This window comes from Cydia splendana, chromosome 15 (genome assembly GCF_910591565.1).
Source record: "Cydia splendana chromosome 15, ilCydSple1.2, whole genome shotgun sequence".
NCBI lineage: Eukaryota > Metazoa > Arthropoda > Insecta > Lepidoptera > Tortricidae > Cydia > Cydia splendana.
This window is the reverse complement of record NC_085974.1, coordinates 12,775,730-12,791,435: the sequence shown is the minus strand read 5'-3', so window position 1 is coordinate 12,791,435 and position 15,706 is coordinate 12,775,730. Positions and strand designations below refer to the sequence as shown.

The following is a 15,706-nucleotide window of genomic DNA, read 5'->3' as shown; positions in this document are numbered from 1 at the left end:
CTTTAAACCAGAAATAAAAATGTAGGTTACGATTATCCCATCGCCTGTCTAAGTATTTAACTGTCATACTCGATTTTGTCTTATTATATTCTTCACATCTTATATCGATTATCATAGTCAAGGTTTAACTCCAAATCTACTACGAAACATATCAATCACTGAATCGCTCTAGGTTGTACACAAAAACAGTTTTATTACTTAGGTACGTGAGTTTTTATGACATGACAAGACAATTTACCGGGCCATGGGAAGAATAGCTCCCGCACAGTTAAACTCTAATAAGGCCATGGGATAACGTCAACCCACATCCTAATTCTGGTCATCCACAATAATGCATGAATATTTAGCAATGTTTACGATTACATTACCTTTCAACACTCAAAATCTACAAAATATCAAAAAATTGTTCGACCTAGTTATGTACTTCTGTTTCATAGAAATTAAGGAAAGTGTTCGAATTTCTCCGTAGTTTACTGAAATTAGAGTTCAAGTGAATTTAAATGGCTGCCAAAGATATATTACGCGATTTAGAAGCGTGTTGTGAATGAAGATCATAAAATACTATTTTTAGGGATTGACAAAATATTTTGTAGGAAGTTTGGAGTTAAAACCTGACTACGGTAACCGATATAAGATGTGGGAGGAATATATCCCTTCGCCTGGTAAAGGGTTAATGCCACTATTTAGTCTTCGAATATATAGTAAAGGGAAATTCGATATTAAAATTATTTTCTATTTCTATTCTATTACGTTACGTGTTAATTATAACATTTGGGAAGGCGCATTTGAAATGTAAAAAAGGCCAGAATTATTTAGAAAATATTTTCTATGGATACAAGCTCTCATTTCTTCTTTAGACTGTCACCCTTGCAAAGATGATTTGAATAAGTAATACTTGTAAGAGTTAGATTTGTTTTAAGGGGCCTAAAGAATACTAGTTCGCCGGACGATATCAGCCTGTCAGTTGTTCGGAATTGTCACCTTTTGCGTTTAACTGACAGGCTGATATCGTCCGGCGAACTGGTAATCTGTGGGCCCCTTTAAAGTTAAAAAGTACCTTTGGGACATGGTATTTATTGGCTATACATAGATTTAAAAATCGCGTTGCGTGCTGCTAGCGATGTGTAATTAACGTCCAAGACATCTCTTTCCATTAGGCTGATATTTTTAAAATTGCATCTCAAATTGTGCAACTTGTTTTGCCCCTGTCCAATTAATATTTCATTAAATAAATAATTAATTTTAAACGGAAGACATTCATATACCTACACATAAACGTTATTTAATTTTCGGCTTTGATTAAATCGTGATAAAGTTAAATTTTGTATAAAATAGTTGTATTACATAGTGCATCATATTAAGTTAGTCTTGGAAGGCAATATCTAAAAAGTTATTTGTACATAATGTCATCTTAATTAATTTGCAAGCAAATTCCTGCATAACATTACATTTAAACATCATTCTTAAAAAAACTCTTTTGTTTCTAGAACCGTGTTATTGTTGTTGTTTTGTTTTTGTTTATATAAACATTAAACTGATTATAGTAGATTGTACAACAAGGGCATAAAGTGACCCATTTTTACCCGAGGCAATTTTTTGGTCTGAGCGAAGCGAAGACCAAAATAGTAGACGAGGCTAAAAATGGACATTTATGCCCTTGTTGTACACTCTGCTTTTCACTTCGATTGCGAGGAAAATATACAAAAAATCAAATATTTTAGGTTATTTTAACGTATTTATTTAAGACTAAAGAAAATTGTTCTTGGGCCGGTCGGAGGCGCGGGGCACGCCGATCGGGAGAGCGCCGGTCGGGGGCGCGCCGGCAGGGCTGGCAGTTTGTATGGCAGAATTTGGACTTTATTGCTAAGTCAATAAGGGTCGTAATAGATGATTTTACTTTATGCTCTAGAGCATAAAATGCGATTTTATGTCGTCTACGCACGACATAAAGGTGCACTTTTTGAGCATGAGAAGTGAAAAACTTATTTCACTATTCTTATTTACTTGACTTTTTCATAGGAATATCGTTTACATTTGTAGTCGATGTACGTTTTTCTAAGTTGGTATGTTTAGTTTAGGCTTGTTGGTGTAGTAAAAAACAAAACTATAACTCATCATCATCATCTTAGCCTTTATCCCATATCCTAGGGTTTGGGGTCGGCTCTCCGTATCATTTTGCGCCATTCTTCTCTATTTTGCGTCATGTCAGGGCTTGCGCCTATCGTCCTCAAATCTTTCGACACTGTGCTCATCCATGTCGTAGGGGGGCGGCCTCTGCCCCTCCTATTTTCGGGTATGTCATTTAGGGCTCTCTTAGTCATGTGGTGGTCGTCTCTTCGCATTACGTGGCCAAACCAGCGCAGTCGGCTCTCGCACATTTTTTCGGCAATAGGTGCAACCTTGAACGTTCCACGGATATGATTATTCCGGACCCGGTCCATCAGCGTCACTCCTCCTGCCCATCTGAGCATGCGCATTTCTGTGCAGTGCATTGCGTGCTCTTCCTCCTTACGCATTGGCCAGCATTCTGCTCCATACAGAAGCGCCGGACGTACAGCTCTTTTGTAGACGTTACCTTTTACTTGGATTGGCATTCGAGCATCACACAGCACCCCTGTTAACGCTCTCCATTTTTGCCAACCTGCCTGGATCCTGTTTTCTATGTCTGCTTTGGTGTTCAAGTCACTTGTTATTATCGATCCAAGGTATTTGAATTTGGTAACTTTATTGATCGGGATATTATCTACTAGAGGTGATGGTCTATCCACAGGCGAGCCAGAGAGATTGCAGCACATGTACTCGGTTTTCTTGCGGCTTATTCTGATTCCCTTACTTTCGAGCCGGTTGCACCACTGCACTGGGACAACTGATCTTGTAGGTCATCAAAGGTCTCTGACACGAGCACTATGTCATCAGCGTATAATAATGACCAAGGAGCTGGTCGCTGCAGATCTTCGCTCACAAAGTTCATGACCGTATTGAACAAAAGTGGACTCATGGTTGAACCCTGGTGCACTCCTACCTTAACCTGGAAAGCTTCGCTCAAGCCTGCGGGGCTGCGCACTCTTGTGGTAACGTTGTGGTACATATCTTTTATTAGATCAATGTACTGTTCAGGTACAAAATGTGCTCTCAGTGCTGCCCATATCAGGTCTCTCGGTATACGATCAAATGCTTTTTCCAGGTCAATAAAGCTGAGATGTAGATCTTTTTTGAGAGTTTTGTACTTCTGTAAAAGGTCGTTTCTCAAAAAGTTGGCACCGCCACCTGTAAATAGGTTTATGTTAGAACTTTTTTTTCATTATGTATAATTTTTATATATAAAATTTTAACACATATTTAGAGAGACTTTTTACACAGAGGCCTAATACTTTGAAAAAGATTTAATAAATATTGATTAAGAAAAAAAATATTGTAACTACGTTTATCCGTTAACCTGCCGTGTCCCAACGCGAGGTACTGATGTTCCGAGCTATGAAAACCACACAAATGATTAACTTAATTTAACGTTATTACCGTATTTTATTAACATATATCCTTAACTTTTAAAGTATTGCTATCGCATAATAATATTATACTTATATTTTAAGTTATTCGGCTTCAAAGTTTGTCCAAGGCAATTCTTGACAGTCACCTGGCGCGTCACGTTCACGATGATTGTATAACCCCCATCGCACCTTTCACGTCTCACTCTGCACGAGCCGAAGCCGTCACTCATCAGCTATCACCTGGTAGGACGAAGACGTGGTTATTTTGCTTCGCAAATAAAACACAAACCACAAAGTATCGGAAATTGGAGTTTGTAATGGGTAAGTACTCTTTATCCTGGAGTCGATATCTTGCTAATTATGTAACCTATCGCATTACTATCACGATATGTAACGTAAACAATAGTTTAGTTTTATATGCCTAAGTATGGAGTTCATCAAGCTAATACATTTTGTGTATTCGCGATATAACTGCCATTTTCTCCATCACCTGCATATCGTCCACCTGGCTAAAACTGCCAGGTGGCTGAGATTTTGCGGCAGGTTAATGTCACTGATACCACAACTAATACTCGTAATTATATAATTATATAGCGGTTATATCGCTTTTGTGTGTTAATTTAGGAATAAAAACTATCCTGTCTGTTAAAGCTGCATATTATTGAAATTTGTGTACTTTTGTCTTAAGTCTCGTTAACCTGTCCAAAAAAGGCAGGTGAATGATGCAATGGCAGGTGAATGAAGCGTCATTCACTTGCCATATGACAGGTGATCGATAACTATTTAAAATCCACGTTACATATACTCAAACTAGATTTGTGACGTCCCACGGGAAAAGGTACCTTATGAGGGTTTTTAGTTATAGACATATATTAAAATGATTTGTAAAAAGGTGAATACATGCTCATTGGTCCCGATACAGATTGGTCCCGTTTTTGTCAAAACCCAGTTCTGATGATGGGATCCATGAAGAATCGAGGGAACTCCTCAACTCTTAAAGGCATACATATAGTGATTTTTGTGTTCTTATTTACAAATCAAGCATATACATTCACAAAAGTGACATTTGATGAAGTGGAACTGCTGATGAAGATCAGAACGGAACTCTTCAACGACGCATAGTTCACGTTTGGCGATTTGTCCTCTTCGTTATGTTTGTTAAGCAAATTAAGTTTTTGAGCCACATTTTTGTCAATCTCGAGTTACGATGATGGGATCCATGAGGAATCGAGGGAACTCCTCAAATCTTAAAGGCATGCGTATTGTGACTTTTGGATTTTCATCAGAAAATCAAGCATTTTCATTAAAAACTGTCGCATTTGATGAAGTGGAACTGCTGATGAAGATCAGAACGGAACTCTTCAACGACGCATAGTTCACGTTTGGCGATTTGTCCTCTTCGTTATGTTTGTTAAGCAAATTAAGTTTTTGAGCCACATTTTTGTCAATCTCGAGTTACGATGATGGGATCCATGAGGAATCGAGGGAACTCCTCAAATCTTAAAGGCATGCGTATTGTGACTTTTGGATTTTCATCAGAAAATCAAGCATTTTCATTAAAAACTGTCGCATTTGATGAAGTGGAACTGCTGATGATAATCAGAACAGATCTCTTCAACGACGCATAGTACACGTTTGGCGATTTAGATTTGGACTTGGATTGGGAATGGGGCTGGGACCCGGTCTCAGACTCGGGTCCGGACTCGGACCCGGACTCGGACCCGGACTCGGACCCGGACTCGGACCCGGACTCGGACCCGGACTCGGACCCGGACTCGGACCCGGACTCGGACCCGGACTGTGACTCGGACCCGAAGCTGGACTCAAACCCGGAGTCGGACCTGGACCTGGATCCCGGCTCTTATCTGAACCTGAACCCGGACCTGGACTTGGATCAGGACCTAGACCTAGACCTGGTCCTGGACCTGGTGTTGGACCCGGACCCGGACTCGGACTCGGACCCGGACCCAGGGCTATAACCGCGAAAATCGAAGTTTGCAAATTGCGGGTATTTTTCTCTGTCACTCTAATTACGCCTTCATTGGAGTAAAAGAGAAAGATCCCCGCAATTTGCGAATTTCGGTTTTGGCGGTAGCCCCTCAGACCTTGACCCGGTTCGGTTGAGAAATCGGTTTTTTTCTATTAAAAAATAATGTTATAAGTTATATAAGCCTAGTAATGTCGTCTCAAAGTTTAGCAAAAAAGGTACCTTATGGCGGAGTGATGGAAAATTCCCAAAAAGAGCTAAAGTTTGGTAGAGAATTGTATAGCATACTGATCATCCTGATACATCATAACTTAACCACAAGGTACCTTTCTTTACATACAAATTATTGTTATTTTTTAAGATTATTATGACGAGGGGAGGAACTTATTATATTTGTGGCGTTTAATGTATAATTTTTATTTTCAATTCATAAAAAAATATACTCCAATGTAATTGATGTTTTGTAGTTAGTTATTAAGTTATTATTAAATTTATTTCCATAAGGTACTTACATACCTTTCTGGCGCGGGCCGGATTACCGGCCGGCCGGAACTACGTTAATATGGAGAAGCCGTCGTCCCCTTTCCTGTTCAATATGAATGAAAAAACTGGCATGAACATGTCGAGCCGTGCTGGATATTGCGTTCCGTAGACACTAATAATTAATACTAACCACATAAAGTCTTTATATGATGCGCCTGGCGGATGTGAGTAGGTCAGGTATTTAAACAACATAGCTTTTAAAAAGAAGGCTCTTCAGGGCCTAGAATTTAGTTTAATGTCATGAGCTAAACAGAGGAGCTCTGCCCCATACGAGTTTTCGTGTTCAAGTCCCCCCCGCACCGCACGCCGCCGCCATCCCCGCTCGTGTTACCGTTCAGTGGCGAGGTTCGTGATAGACAGATAGAATGATCTTTATTGGTACACCTCAGTAAAAAGATTCAAAAGAAAATAACAATTGATACCTACTTTATTCACCTTATGATTCGTCGGTCGCTGGGTTATTGTTTTCGCGACTTACTGTCCACCGCTGCCGCCATATCATTTAGTGTTACCTACAATTTACACTTATTATAATTCGCACGTTCATTTCGCTCAGAGTTGTCCGAACCTATATGTACTTATTAGTGTGATTGAGACGCCCGCGCAAATAATAATGAATGTATGCACGATCCGGCGTCGCTCACTCGTCCATTTCGTACGTCGCTGCAAGTACATGCGGCCCAAACCAATCTTGGTGTCTAGCCTAGCAGTAGTAATTGCCGCGCACTGGTACGGAACGGACGCCTGCACGCGCTTGCGCTCATTGTATCTCTCTCGTACTAGACGCGTTTTGTTAGAGTGAACCTTCTGTGCATAGTGCTCTTATTTTATTCTGTGGTACGGTGTCTACGGAATCTTTGATCAGCACGGCCCGATATGAGCCAAAAGAGAGGTGTTAAGCCCATCACAGACGTACGTAGTACCAACCAAAATATATGCATATTATATCAAGACATCTGGGGTACTGCTCTCTCAAGTGCTCATCAAGACGTGTTGGATGACCAAAACAGTGTGTGTCTATGTTGCACCAAACCTGAGTTCCACTAGGTGCTGCGAGGGTTCAGCATCAGCTCTATCTTGGGTACTGCCCTCCCAAGTCCTCATCAAAACGTGTCGAATGACCAAAACAGCGTGTGTCTATGTTGCACCAAACCTGAGTTCCACTAGGTGCTGCGAGGGTTCAGCATCAGCTGTATCTTGGGTACTGCCCTCCCAAGTCCTCATCAAGACGTGTCGAATGACCAAAACAGCGTGTGTCTATGTTGCACCAAACCTGAGTTCCACTAGGTACTGCGAGGGTTCAGCATCAGCTCTATCTTGGGTACTGCTCTTCCAAGTGCTCATCAAGACGTGTTGGATGACCGAAACAGCGTGTGTCTATGTTGCACCAAACCTGAGTTCCACTAGGTGCTGCGAGGGTTCAGCATCAGCTCGATCTTGGGTACTGCCCTCCCAAGTCCTCATCAAAACGTGTCAAATGACCAAAACAGCGTGTGTCTATGTTGAACCAAACCTGAGTTCCACTAGGTGCTGCGAGGGTTCAGCATCAGCTGTATCTTGGGTACTGCCCTCCCAAGTCCTCATCAAGACGTGTCGAATGACCAAAACAGCGTGTGTCTATGTTGCACCAAACCTGAGTTCCACTAGGTACTGCGAGGGTTCAGCATCAGCTCTATCTTGGGTACTGCTCTTCCAAGTGCTCATCAAGACGTGTTGGATGACCGAAACAGCGTGTGTCTATGTTGCACCAAACCTGAGTTCCACTAGGTGCTGCGAGGGTTCAGCATCAGCTCGATCTTGGGTACTGCCCTCCCAAGTCCTCATCAAAACGTGTCGAATGACCAAAACAGCGTGTGTCTATGTTGCACCAAACCTGAGTTCCACTAGGTGCTGCGAGGGTTCAGCATCAGCTGTATCTTGGGTACTGCCCTCCCAAGTCCTCATCAAGACGTGTCGAATGACCAAAACAGCGTGTGTCTATGTTGCACCAAACCTGAGTTCCACTAGGTACTGCGAGGGTTCAGCATCAGCTCTATCTTGGGTACTGCCCTCCCAAGTCCTCATGAAGACGTGTCGAATGACCAAAACAGCGTGTGTCTATGTTGCATCAAACCTGAGTTCCACTAGGTACTGCGATGGTCCAGCATCAGCTCTATCTTGAGTTCTGCTCTCCCAAGTGCTCACCAAGACGAGTTGGATGACCAAAACTGCATGTACCTATGTTGCACCAAACCTGAGTTCCACTAGGTACTGCGAGGGTGAATAGACAGTAAAATTGAATTTACTTATTCACAGAAACTTGTTGTTAAATTGGGAATCGAATCGAAGGAGAGGTGGGATCCAAAATTTTAATCATCATGGTGGACAATAAGGTCCCTTCTTACAGAAGATGACACATTTTTCGATTATTTTTAGAAGGCATTGAAAATGATGTGGTGGACAGGTGGATGACACTCATTACAGGTGAACGATGACAAGAAACCAGGTTAACGGCAACGGACACAGGTTAATGACGCCTCTCGATAACCTGTCAATATTTTCATTGGAATTTGTACTTATTTCTCGATAACCTGCTTCTACTATCGATAACCTGGAGACAAAATATCGTTCACCTGTCCTTGATATCATTAACCTGAATTTCAAACGCCTATATCTCCTAAACTAATTGAAGGAATTGCTTCCCTTCCACATTTTCTAATAGTTAAAGTTGCCTTTTAACGATCCCAATAAAAAAAAAAGCGAAAATGCAAAATTTTTGAAAAACGTTAACGTTAACCTGGCGGTGCCAACTTTTTGAGAAACGACCAAAAGCATTTTGATGGAGTGGATCGCATCAATAGTTCCCACGCCCCTAGTAAAGCCACATTGGTTTGGTGTTAATGCAATCAAGTGATTTAATTTATTAACAATAAGAGTTTCCCAAATTTTTAACGTATGTGAAGTTAACTTTACGTTAAGTAAAAAACAAAACTATAACTACAGAACATAATTATATATAAACCATCTATAAATTCCGAAATCTGAGCTGCAACGATCACAAATCTTTCCACATAACGCTGTCGGACATGACCTTCTCAACACCAAAATTCGGTGTCCAATCATATCGACGCACTTCCACTTCATTACAAGTTCCGTTCATTAATCACATCATTGCTTCAAACCAGTTCAGGATGACCCTTTCAAACCGCTTCGTTACTTGTTTAATCACTGACAGTTTTTATGGATTCGATCTAATAATATTGGTGTCCAAATATGTAATCGGATAGCAGTTGTCATCGGTTGTGACGTGATTATCAAAACACTGCGTCGGTAATGTGATGAGATGGGTTCGGACAGGTTAGTCTCGATTCGGTGGCCCAGGGTATGAGGGTATTGACGAACATCGAACATGGTAACAGCTAGATCTGTATACTTATACAGGCTGGATTTTTTAAATGGGGCACTGAGGGCCGCTACCAGATCTCGTGCTGCTACGCAAAAATGCTGTTATCAGTTTCGGTGCCGGACACCCAGTTTCCAGTACAAAATGAACACACATAATTACGTGTTTTTGGCAGTGAATGTGTTAAGAGACCTTCCCTAATGTGTTCTCTTGAAAGAGATGGAATAACCGATGTTTAGTTCAGTCAACACGACAAATCCCTTTTTTTGCACAGATACCTTATCAAGTTAAAACGCGTTTAAGCATAAAGGCATGCGTTTAGTTCAGTCAACTGATCCGAGCAATACTATTAAGTCTTCAATCCTGTTCCACTGAATAGATTTACGTAACCGGGACCCATCTACTCCGATTACTTATTTGTATAATTTGTACCTATAATATTACGTCAAAAATAATTAGACGGTCTTGGGACCTTTTTTGTTTTTATTGTGTTTTTGTTATTCAAGTTTTCCCCTCTGCCATAGGACTAGGCGGAAATCTTATGTATTCTAAAGATGCAATATGGATTGTGACTTTTTACGCGAAGTTGCTTACATTACAATAGCATGATGTTAGGCTGTACCTATGTAGGTACATACGTATACTCATATATAGCCTTCAAGTTGTTGCTGTTCATGATATTCAGTGAAGACGGAATGATCTCGTTTTACTACTCCAGCGCATGGGGGCCATAATATATCTCTGAGCATAATAATATGCGCAGCAACTAAATCCGAAAGCTCATTTAAAATATACCTTGTCCTAACACAATAAGGTATAAAATCGAACGTGTTTTCAGATACAGATATGCACATTTGTATTAGAAAAGGTGCTTGGGCGCAACACAATAGAACAGTAAAGTGCGAACGTCGTTTATGTGCGGTTTGGAAATTAAAATATGTACGAGTACTCGCACGATCCGGGGACTATCGGGGTGAAAGTGGGAAAGGAATCTGATCGTGAAACGATGCCAATTCTCAGGTTCTATCCAGCAGGCCTATTATGGATGGCTTTATCTACGTGACGAAATATCCGTCACCTTTTTAACAGAGCGCGATTGAAAGTGACGGATACTGTTTTATCACGCTGTCACGTAGACAAGAACGACCACCATATCCATACAGATAAAGTCGTTTTGACAAACACGGATACGGTCCGATGCAGGGATTAAAGCAAGATTTTTTCCAATATATTTTTAATATAATGTTGATAGGAGGAACTCTTTAGTAATATATTCGGACATCTTAAAAATTCTAACTTTACTGAACCAGTGAACTTCATACAATCTCTGTCGTCATCCAGAGTAGGTAGAGGTACATTGTTTGTTCGTATTTTTAAAATGAGTTGGTAATTTTCAAAAAACCTTTTTTCGAGACTGCATACTTAATAGCATATTATGACATTTCATTTCATCCCCTGTGTCCTGGAGCCTCCGGGCCTCTGCCGCACCGATGGTAAAAGGCCAGACGGCTTGACTTTGGTGCCGTGGCAGAGGGGTAAATGCCTGCTATGGGACGCTACGTGCGTTAGCACTTTCGCGGCCTCACACCTCGGCCGAACTGTGCGGGCGGCTGGTGCCGCCGCGGATTTTGCCGCGGCCAAGAAGCTGGAGAAATATGCGAACCTGGCCGGAAATTATTATTTTGTGCCCCTTGCGTTTGAGACAACCGGGTGCTGGGGGTCGGAGGCTACTGCCTTTATTAGGGAAGTGGGACGTCGAATGAGGGAGAAGGGATCTGACGCCCGCGCGGGTTCGTACCTGGTGCAAAGGTTGTCCATCGCCATTCAACGCGGTAACGCGGCTAGTGTGATGGGTACCTTTGCGCCAGGGACAACTCGGGGGGGACTTTTTGACTAAAGCTAGTCTTAAGTTTTAGTTTTAGTTTTTTTTTTATATATATATATTGTTGTATTGACGATTATTTCATAATTGTGTTTCTTTTTTTATATTAAATATAACAACATTAACTTCATTGTTACAAAAATTGTTACGTAAGTATCTCAAGTCACAGTGCAGTTAATGTTGTTGTGTGAATGAATCACATTGTGGTACCTATTCACAAGTCAAGAAATATCTATTCATATATGTTTTGAATAGGAAAATGATACAACAAATATGTAGTGCCTAGTATACATACGAATTATTTATATAGGCAATAAAGTGACATAAATATGGGATTTTCCAGCGATAACAAAGACAAACAAGACCTCGTTTTTATTTTTTATAGCATTTACATTATTATTTCTTACCTATTTCTATTAATAAGTACTTACGTAAATCAAAGAATTAATTAAACAAATGTTACACTTATATGTATAAGTATGTGACTTTGATATTATTTAGTGTACAAATATGATAATGATATTTATTTTGCACGATTTCAGGTAAGAACTAAAGGGGCCCACTGATTAACAGTCCGCCGGACGGTATCGGTCTGTCAGTTAGCACAAAATTTTGACAGTTCCGAACAACTGACCGGCCGATACCGTCCGGCGGACTGTTAATGAGTGGGCCCCTTAAGAACAATAGGATGTTACATAAAAAATAAAATGTCCGCTGAAATCTACCAAAATGGCATGTACGATTATGTTCATATTACAAAAAACAAATGAAATTACCGTACAGCAACAAAAGTTAAACGGCGCGATTCGGGAAATAGATATGAAATAGTAAAGATATGTGACGTTCCACGGCAAAAGGTACCTTATGGCGGCCGCAATAAAATTGGAGCGGCGTTAATAATAGCGTAAGAGCCCACCGCCATAAGGTACCTTTTGCCGTAGAACGTCACATATCTTTACTATTTCATATCTAGTGAATCTCTAAATTATTTCCCGAATCGCGCCGAAATTGACTTGCTGTTAAATTAACTGAAAGTACCTACTGAAACATGAAAAAACTGACATACGTTAGTTATAGTCTGTCTGTTTTGCTAAGTTCAAGTACGCCATAGTCGCCATAGTAAATGTATGATAAACTTGATCTTAGAAATCGGACAGGCCATACTATTGCTATGAGCATACTGTCAGTCAAAACGGTAAACTGTAATATTATTAACATTTTCACTTTTCTACTAAACGACCCAAACAGTATTGAGTTGAGGATGTTATGATCACGTATCGAGGAAAATATATTTTGAATTCTATTTGACGGTAAACCAACAAAAATATCAAACATAATTTCATAATGCAGTGGTGGATGAGGTGGATCCATTTAGTTGCAGGATAATAGAAAATGAATTGATATTAATTTTACAGCACGAACACTACGCAGTCTTCAGACAGTAAACATGTCAAAAACAGTAGGCGTTCAGCCTAAATAACCTTCAGCCGCCCAGACGTCAAATCAAAACTTGCCAAGACAAACGCAATTTTGATTTGGCAAAATAAAATGGAATGGAGACCTTTTTATAGGCCTCTGGGCCAACTAGCCAGTTGCGATTTTAAAAAACCGGCCAAGTGCGACTCGGACTCACGTTTCAAGGATTCCGTACATTAAGTCCGACTCACGCTTGACTGCACATTTCTAATAGGTTTTCCTGTCATCTATAGGTAAAGAACTATTTTGTGTATTTGTTTCAAAATTTTAGGCCCAGTAGTTTCGGAGATAAAGCGGGGGGGGGGGGGGGGGGGGGTAATTTTTGGCTACTTTCTTTAACTTCTAACCTATGTATTTTAAAATTATAAAATATATACATTTGAAATTCTCAAGATGAGCCCTTTCATTTGAATAACTTTATTTTTTAACTAGCTCATTTACCCCCCATGTTCAAAATCATGTCACTATTTTATTGTACCAAATTTCAACTTAATTGATCCAGTAGTTTCCGAAAAAATACGCTGTGACAGACGGACAGACAGACGCACGAGTGATCCTATAAGGGTTCCGTTTTTTCCTTTTGGAGGTACGGAACCCTAAAAAATAAAAGCTTCTAACTGTTCTTGTTTAATGAATGACTGTGTTGGTATGCTTGCAATTGGATAAAGCTTTGAAAATTGTCCTGAAATTTCCGGAATGTCACTTTTCAGAAACTTTCCGCAACTCGCAAATCTGTAGGGACCCTGTGACAAGTTACTGTGTACTGCGTGTTGCGAGTTTTCACATTCGTGATTTAGAAACTGTTCGTCCCTCACCGCAAACGATTATTTTGTTCATTGCTGTCGCGGCGTGACGGGCCTTAATCGCGTGATCGTTTAGCGGAGATTTTCTTTTATTAGCCGCTAACGGAACGCGCATATTTCATAAATGAGCCTCCGGGCCCCGTGAAAAATAACAGAAATGTGACAGTTTGTAAAACTTTCATTACAACTAGCGATTTTTGAGACGTGCCATAGTTTTGTATCAATTATATATTATATGTTGCTAACATATCAAAGCTAGCACGCATTAGCTTCCACTTAAAGACGGTGGCTAAAAAATAACTGCATTCCTGTTGCCAGGAATAAATTTTTGCGACTATACTGAGCAACTTTTACCATGGGACCAAAACCGAAATCGCGAAAAAAAATTACCCTCCCATAGAAAATGGACCAGCCAGAATGTAGGAAACAGACAAAAATTTTTTTCGCGGTTCCGGGTTGGTCCCATAGTAAAAGTTGCTCTATATAATCCCAAAACCTCCCTGGCAACGGGAACGCAGTTAATTTTTTAGCCAACCTGTATAAGCAAAGATGACTTAGCTTAGTGGACGCGAATCAGGCGATGAACCTAAATAAGTATGTTTAAAGAGGCGACAAAAATATAATCACTAATGACCACATTTTTTCCAAAAAGGCTTAATTTTTTTTGCAAAATTTTAAAATAAATTCAGAGCGGAGAATTTTTACTTTTCTTAAATGCAGCATCAATGTTCTTTGTTTGACTTTACATGTACTGTAACCCTAAAATGATTTAGGTATCTTATGTGCATGTACAGTCACCTGCAATAATATGTTACACAACGAAGGCCGCAAAAATATCTGACACAATCTTATTTGTAGAGCCATAAGAGCGTGTCACATATATTTTGCGTCATCGAAGAATAACATATTAATGCAGGTGACTGTAGTACTTATCTACATTATGAACATGATATTTCGATTAGTCAAATTATGCCGTACAGAATGGGCAGTTAGGGCCACGGGACACTGCGGGCATTACAGAGACGGTGCCGATTAGGAGCAGCCGTAATTGCCTAATCTCCCCTAATCCGGGTGATTTGCTCCGCCAGTCTAATAACCCGGTTATAACCGTCTAATAACCGCGTTATTGATTTCATTGAGTTTAGATTGGACTGTAAAGTTTGGCTAATTCAGAACTACGGTAATGTTCCTACTTCCTAGTTTGTGGTTTCTTATCTGGATAGGAATATCGGTGTACCTAAGTGGTGAGACATACACTTTCATTATTATATTACAAGATGCAATTGCATAATGGGAAATGCTAGTTTAAATTGTAGCCGAATTCATAATCACTTTATTTACATAGCCTACTTCTTACTGCGATAAAATTAAATAAAGCCTTAAGGTGCTATAGGTATTAAAATATAGAAATTACCCTTACATGACTGAAAAGTTATTTTTCAGTTTAGTCGGGCAGTTCTCGTTAATGCCAGCTCTAGTGTGACCAGCATCCCATCGATGATACTGAGAGCCACCATTAAGCCATAAAATTCAGATCAGAACTCATCAATTCACTTTTCAGCTCCATCCGCCGAAATGCAGATCGTTAGGCTGCCTTTAAACTGATGCGGAGATGAGAGAAAACGTGCAGTTGATCGCACGTCTTTTTTCATCTCCGCAGGGGGACCAGTTCTCATTATTGCCATTTCGGATGTTCATCAGCGTCCCTTTGATGACCCTGAGTTTTTAAGCCATACATTTAGAACTCACCTCTCCCACTTCGCCCAACGAACCGCAGGTTGTTAAACTTGGCGACCCTATTCTTCATAACCGTTGTATTATTCCTCAGTTTGGCGGAGCAGTTCTCATCATTACCAGCTCGGATGGTAACCAGCGTCCCTTTTATGTCTGATCTTTTACGTCATAAAAGAACTTACCTCTCCCGCTCTGCCCAACGAACCGCAGATCGTTAAACTTGGCGACCCTATTCTTCTTAACCGCTGTATTATTCCTCAGTTCAGCGGAGCAGTTCTCATCATTACCAGCTCGGATGGTAACCGCAGCGTCCCTTTGATGTCTGATCTTTTAAGCCATAAAATAACTCACCTCTCCCGCTTCGCCCAACGAATCGCAGATCGTTAAACTTGGCGACCCTATTCTTCATAA

General features: G+C 40.4%; 1 protein-coding gene across 1 annotated transcript in view; it reads right to left on the bottom strand.

The window, feature by feature from the left end:
- LOC134797364 (protein lozenge-like) overlaps positions 1-15,704 on the bottom strand; it is a 72,074-nt gene extending 56,370 nt beyond the window's left edge. The window contains exons 1-2 of the mRNA XM_063769586.1: positions 15,647-15,704; positions 15,311-15,448 (exon numbers count right to left, since the gene is read on the bottom strand). Coding sequence (XP_063625656.1) covers positions 15,311-15,448; positions 15,647-15,704 — 196 coding nt within the window. The remainder of the gene's footprint in view (positions 1-15,310; positions 15,449-15,646) is intronic.
- Between the last annotated feature and the right edge of the window lie 2 nt (positions 15,705-15,706).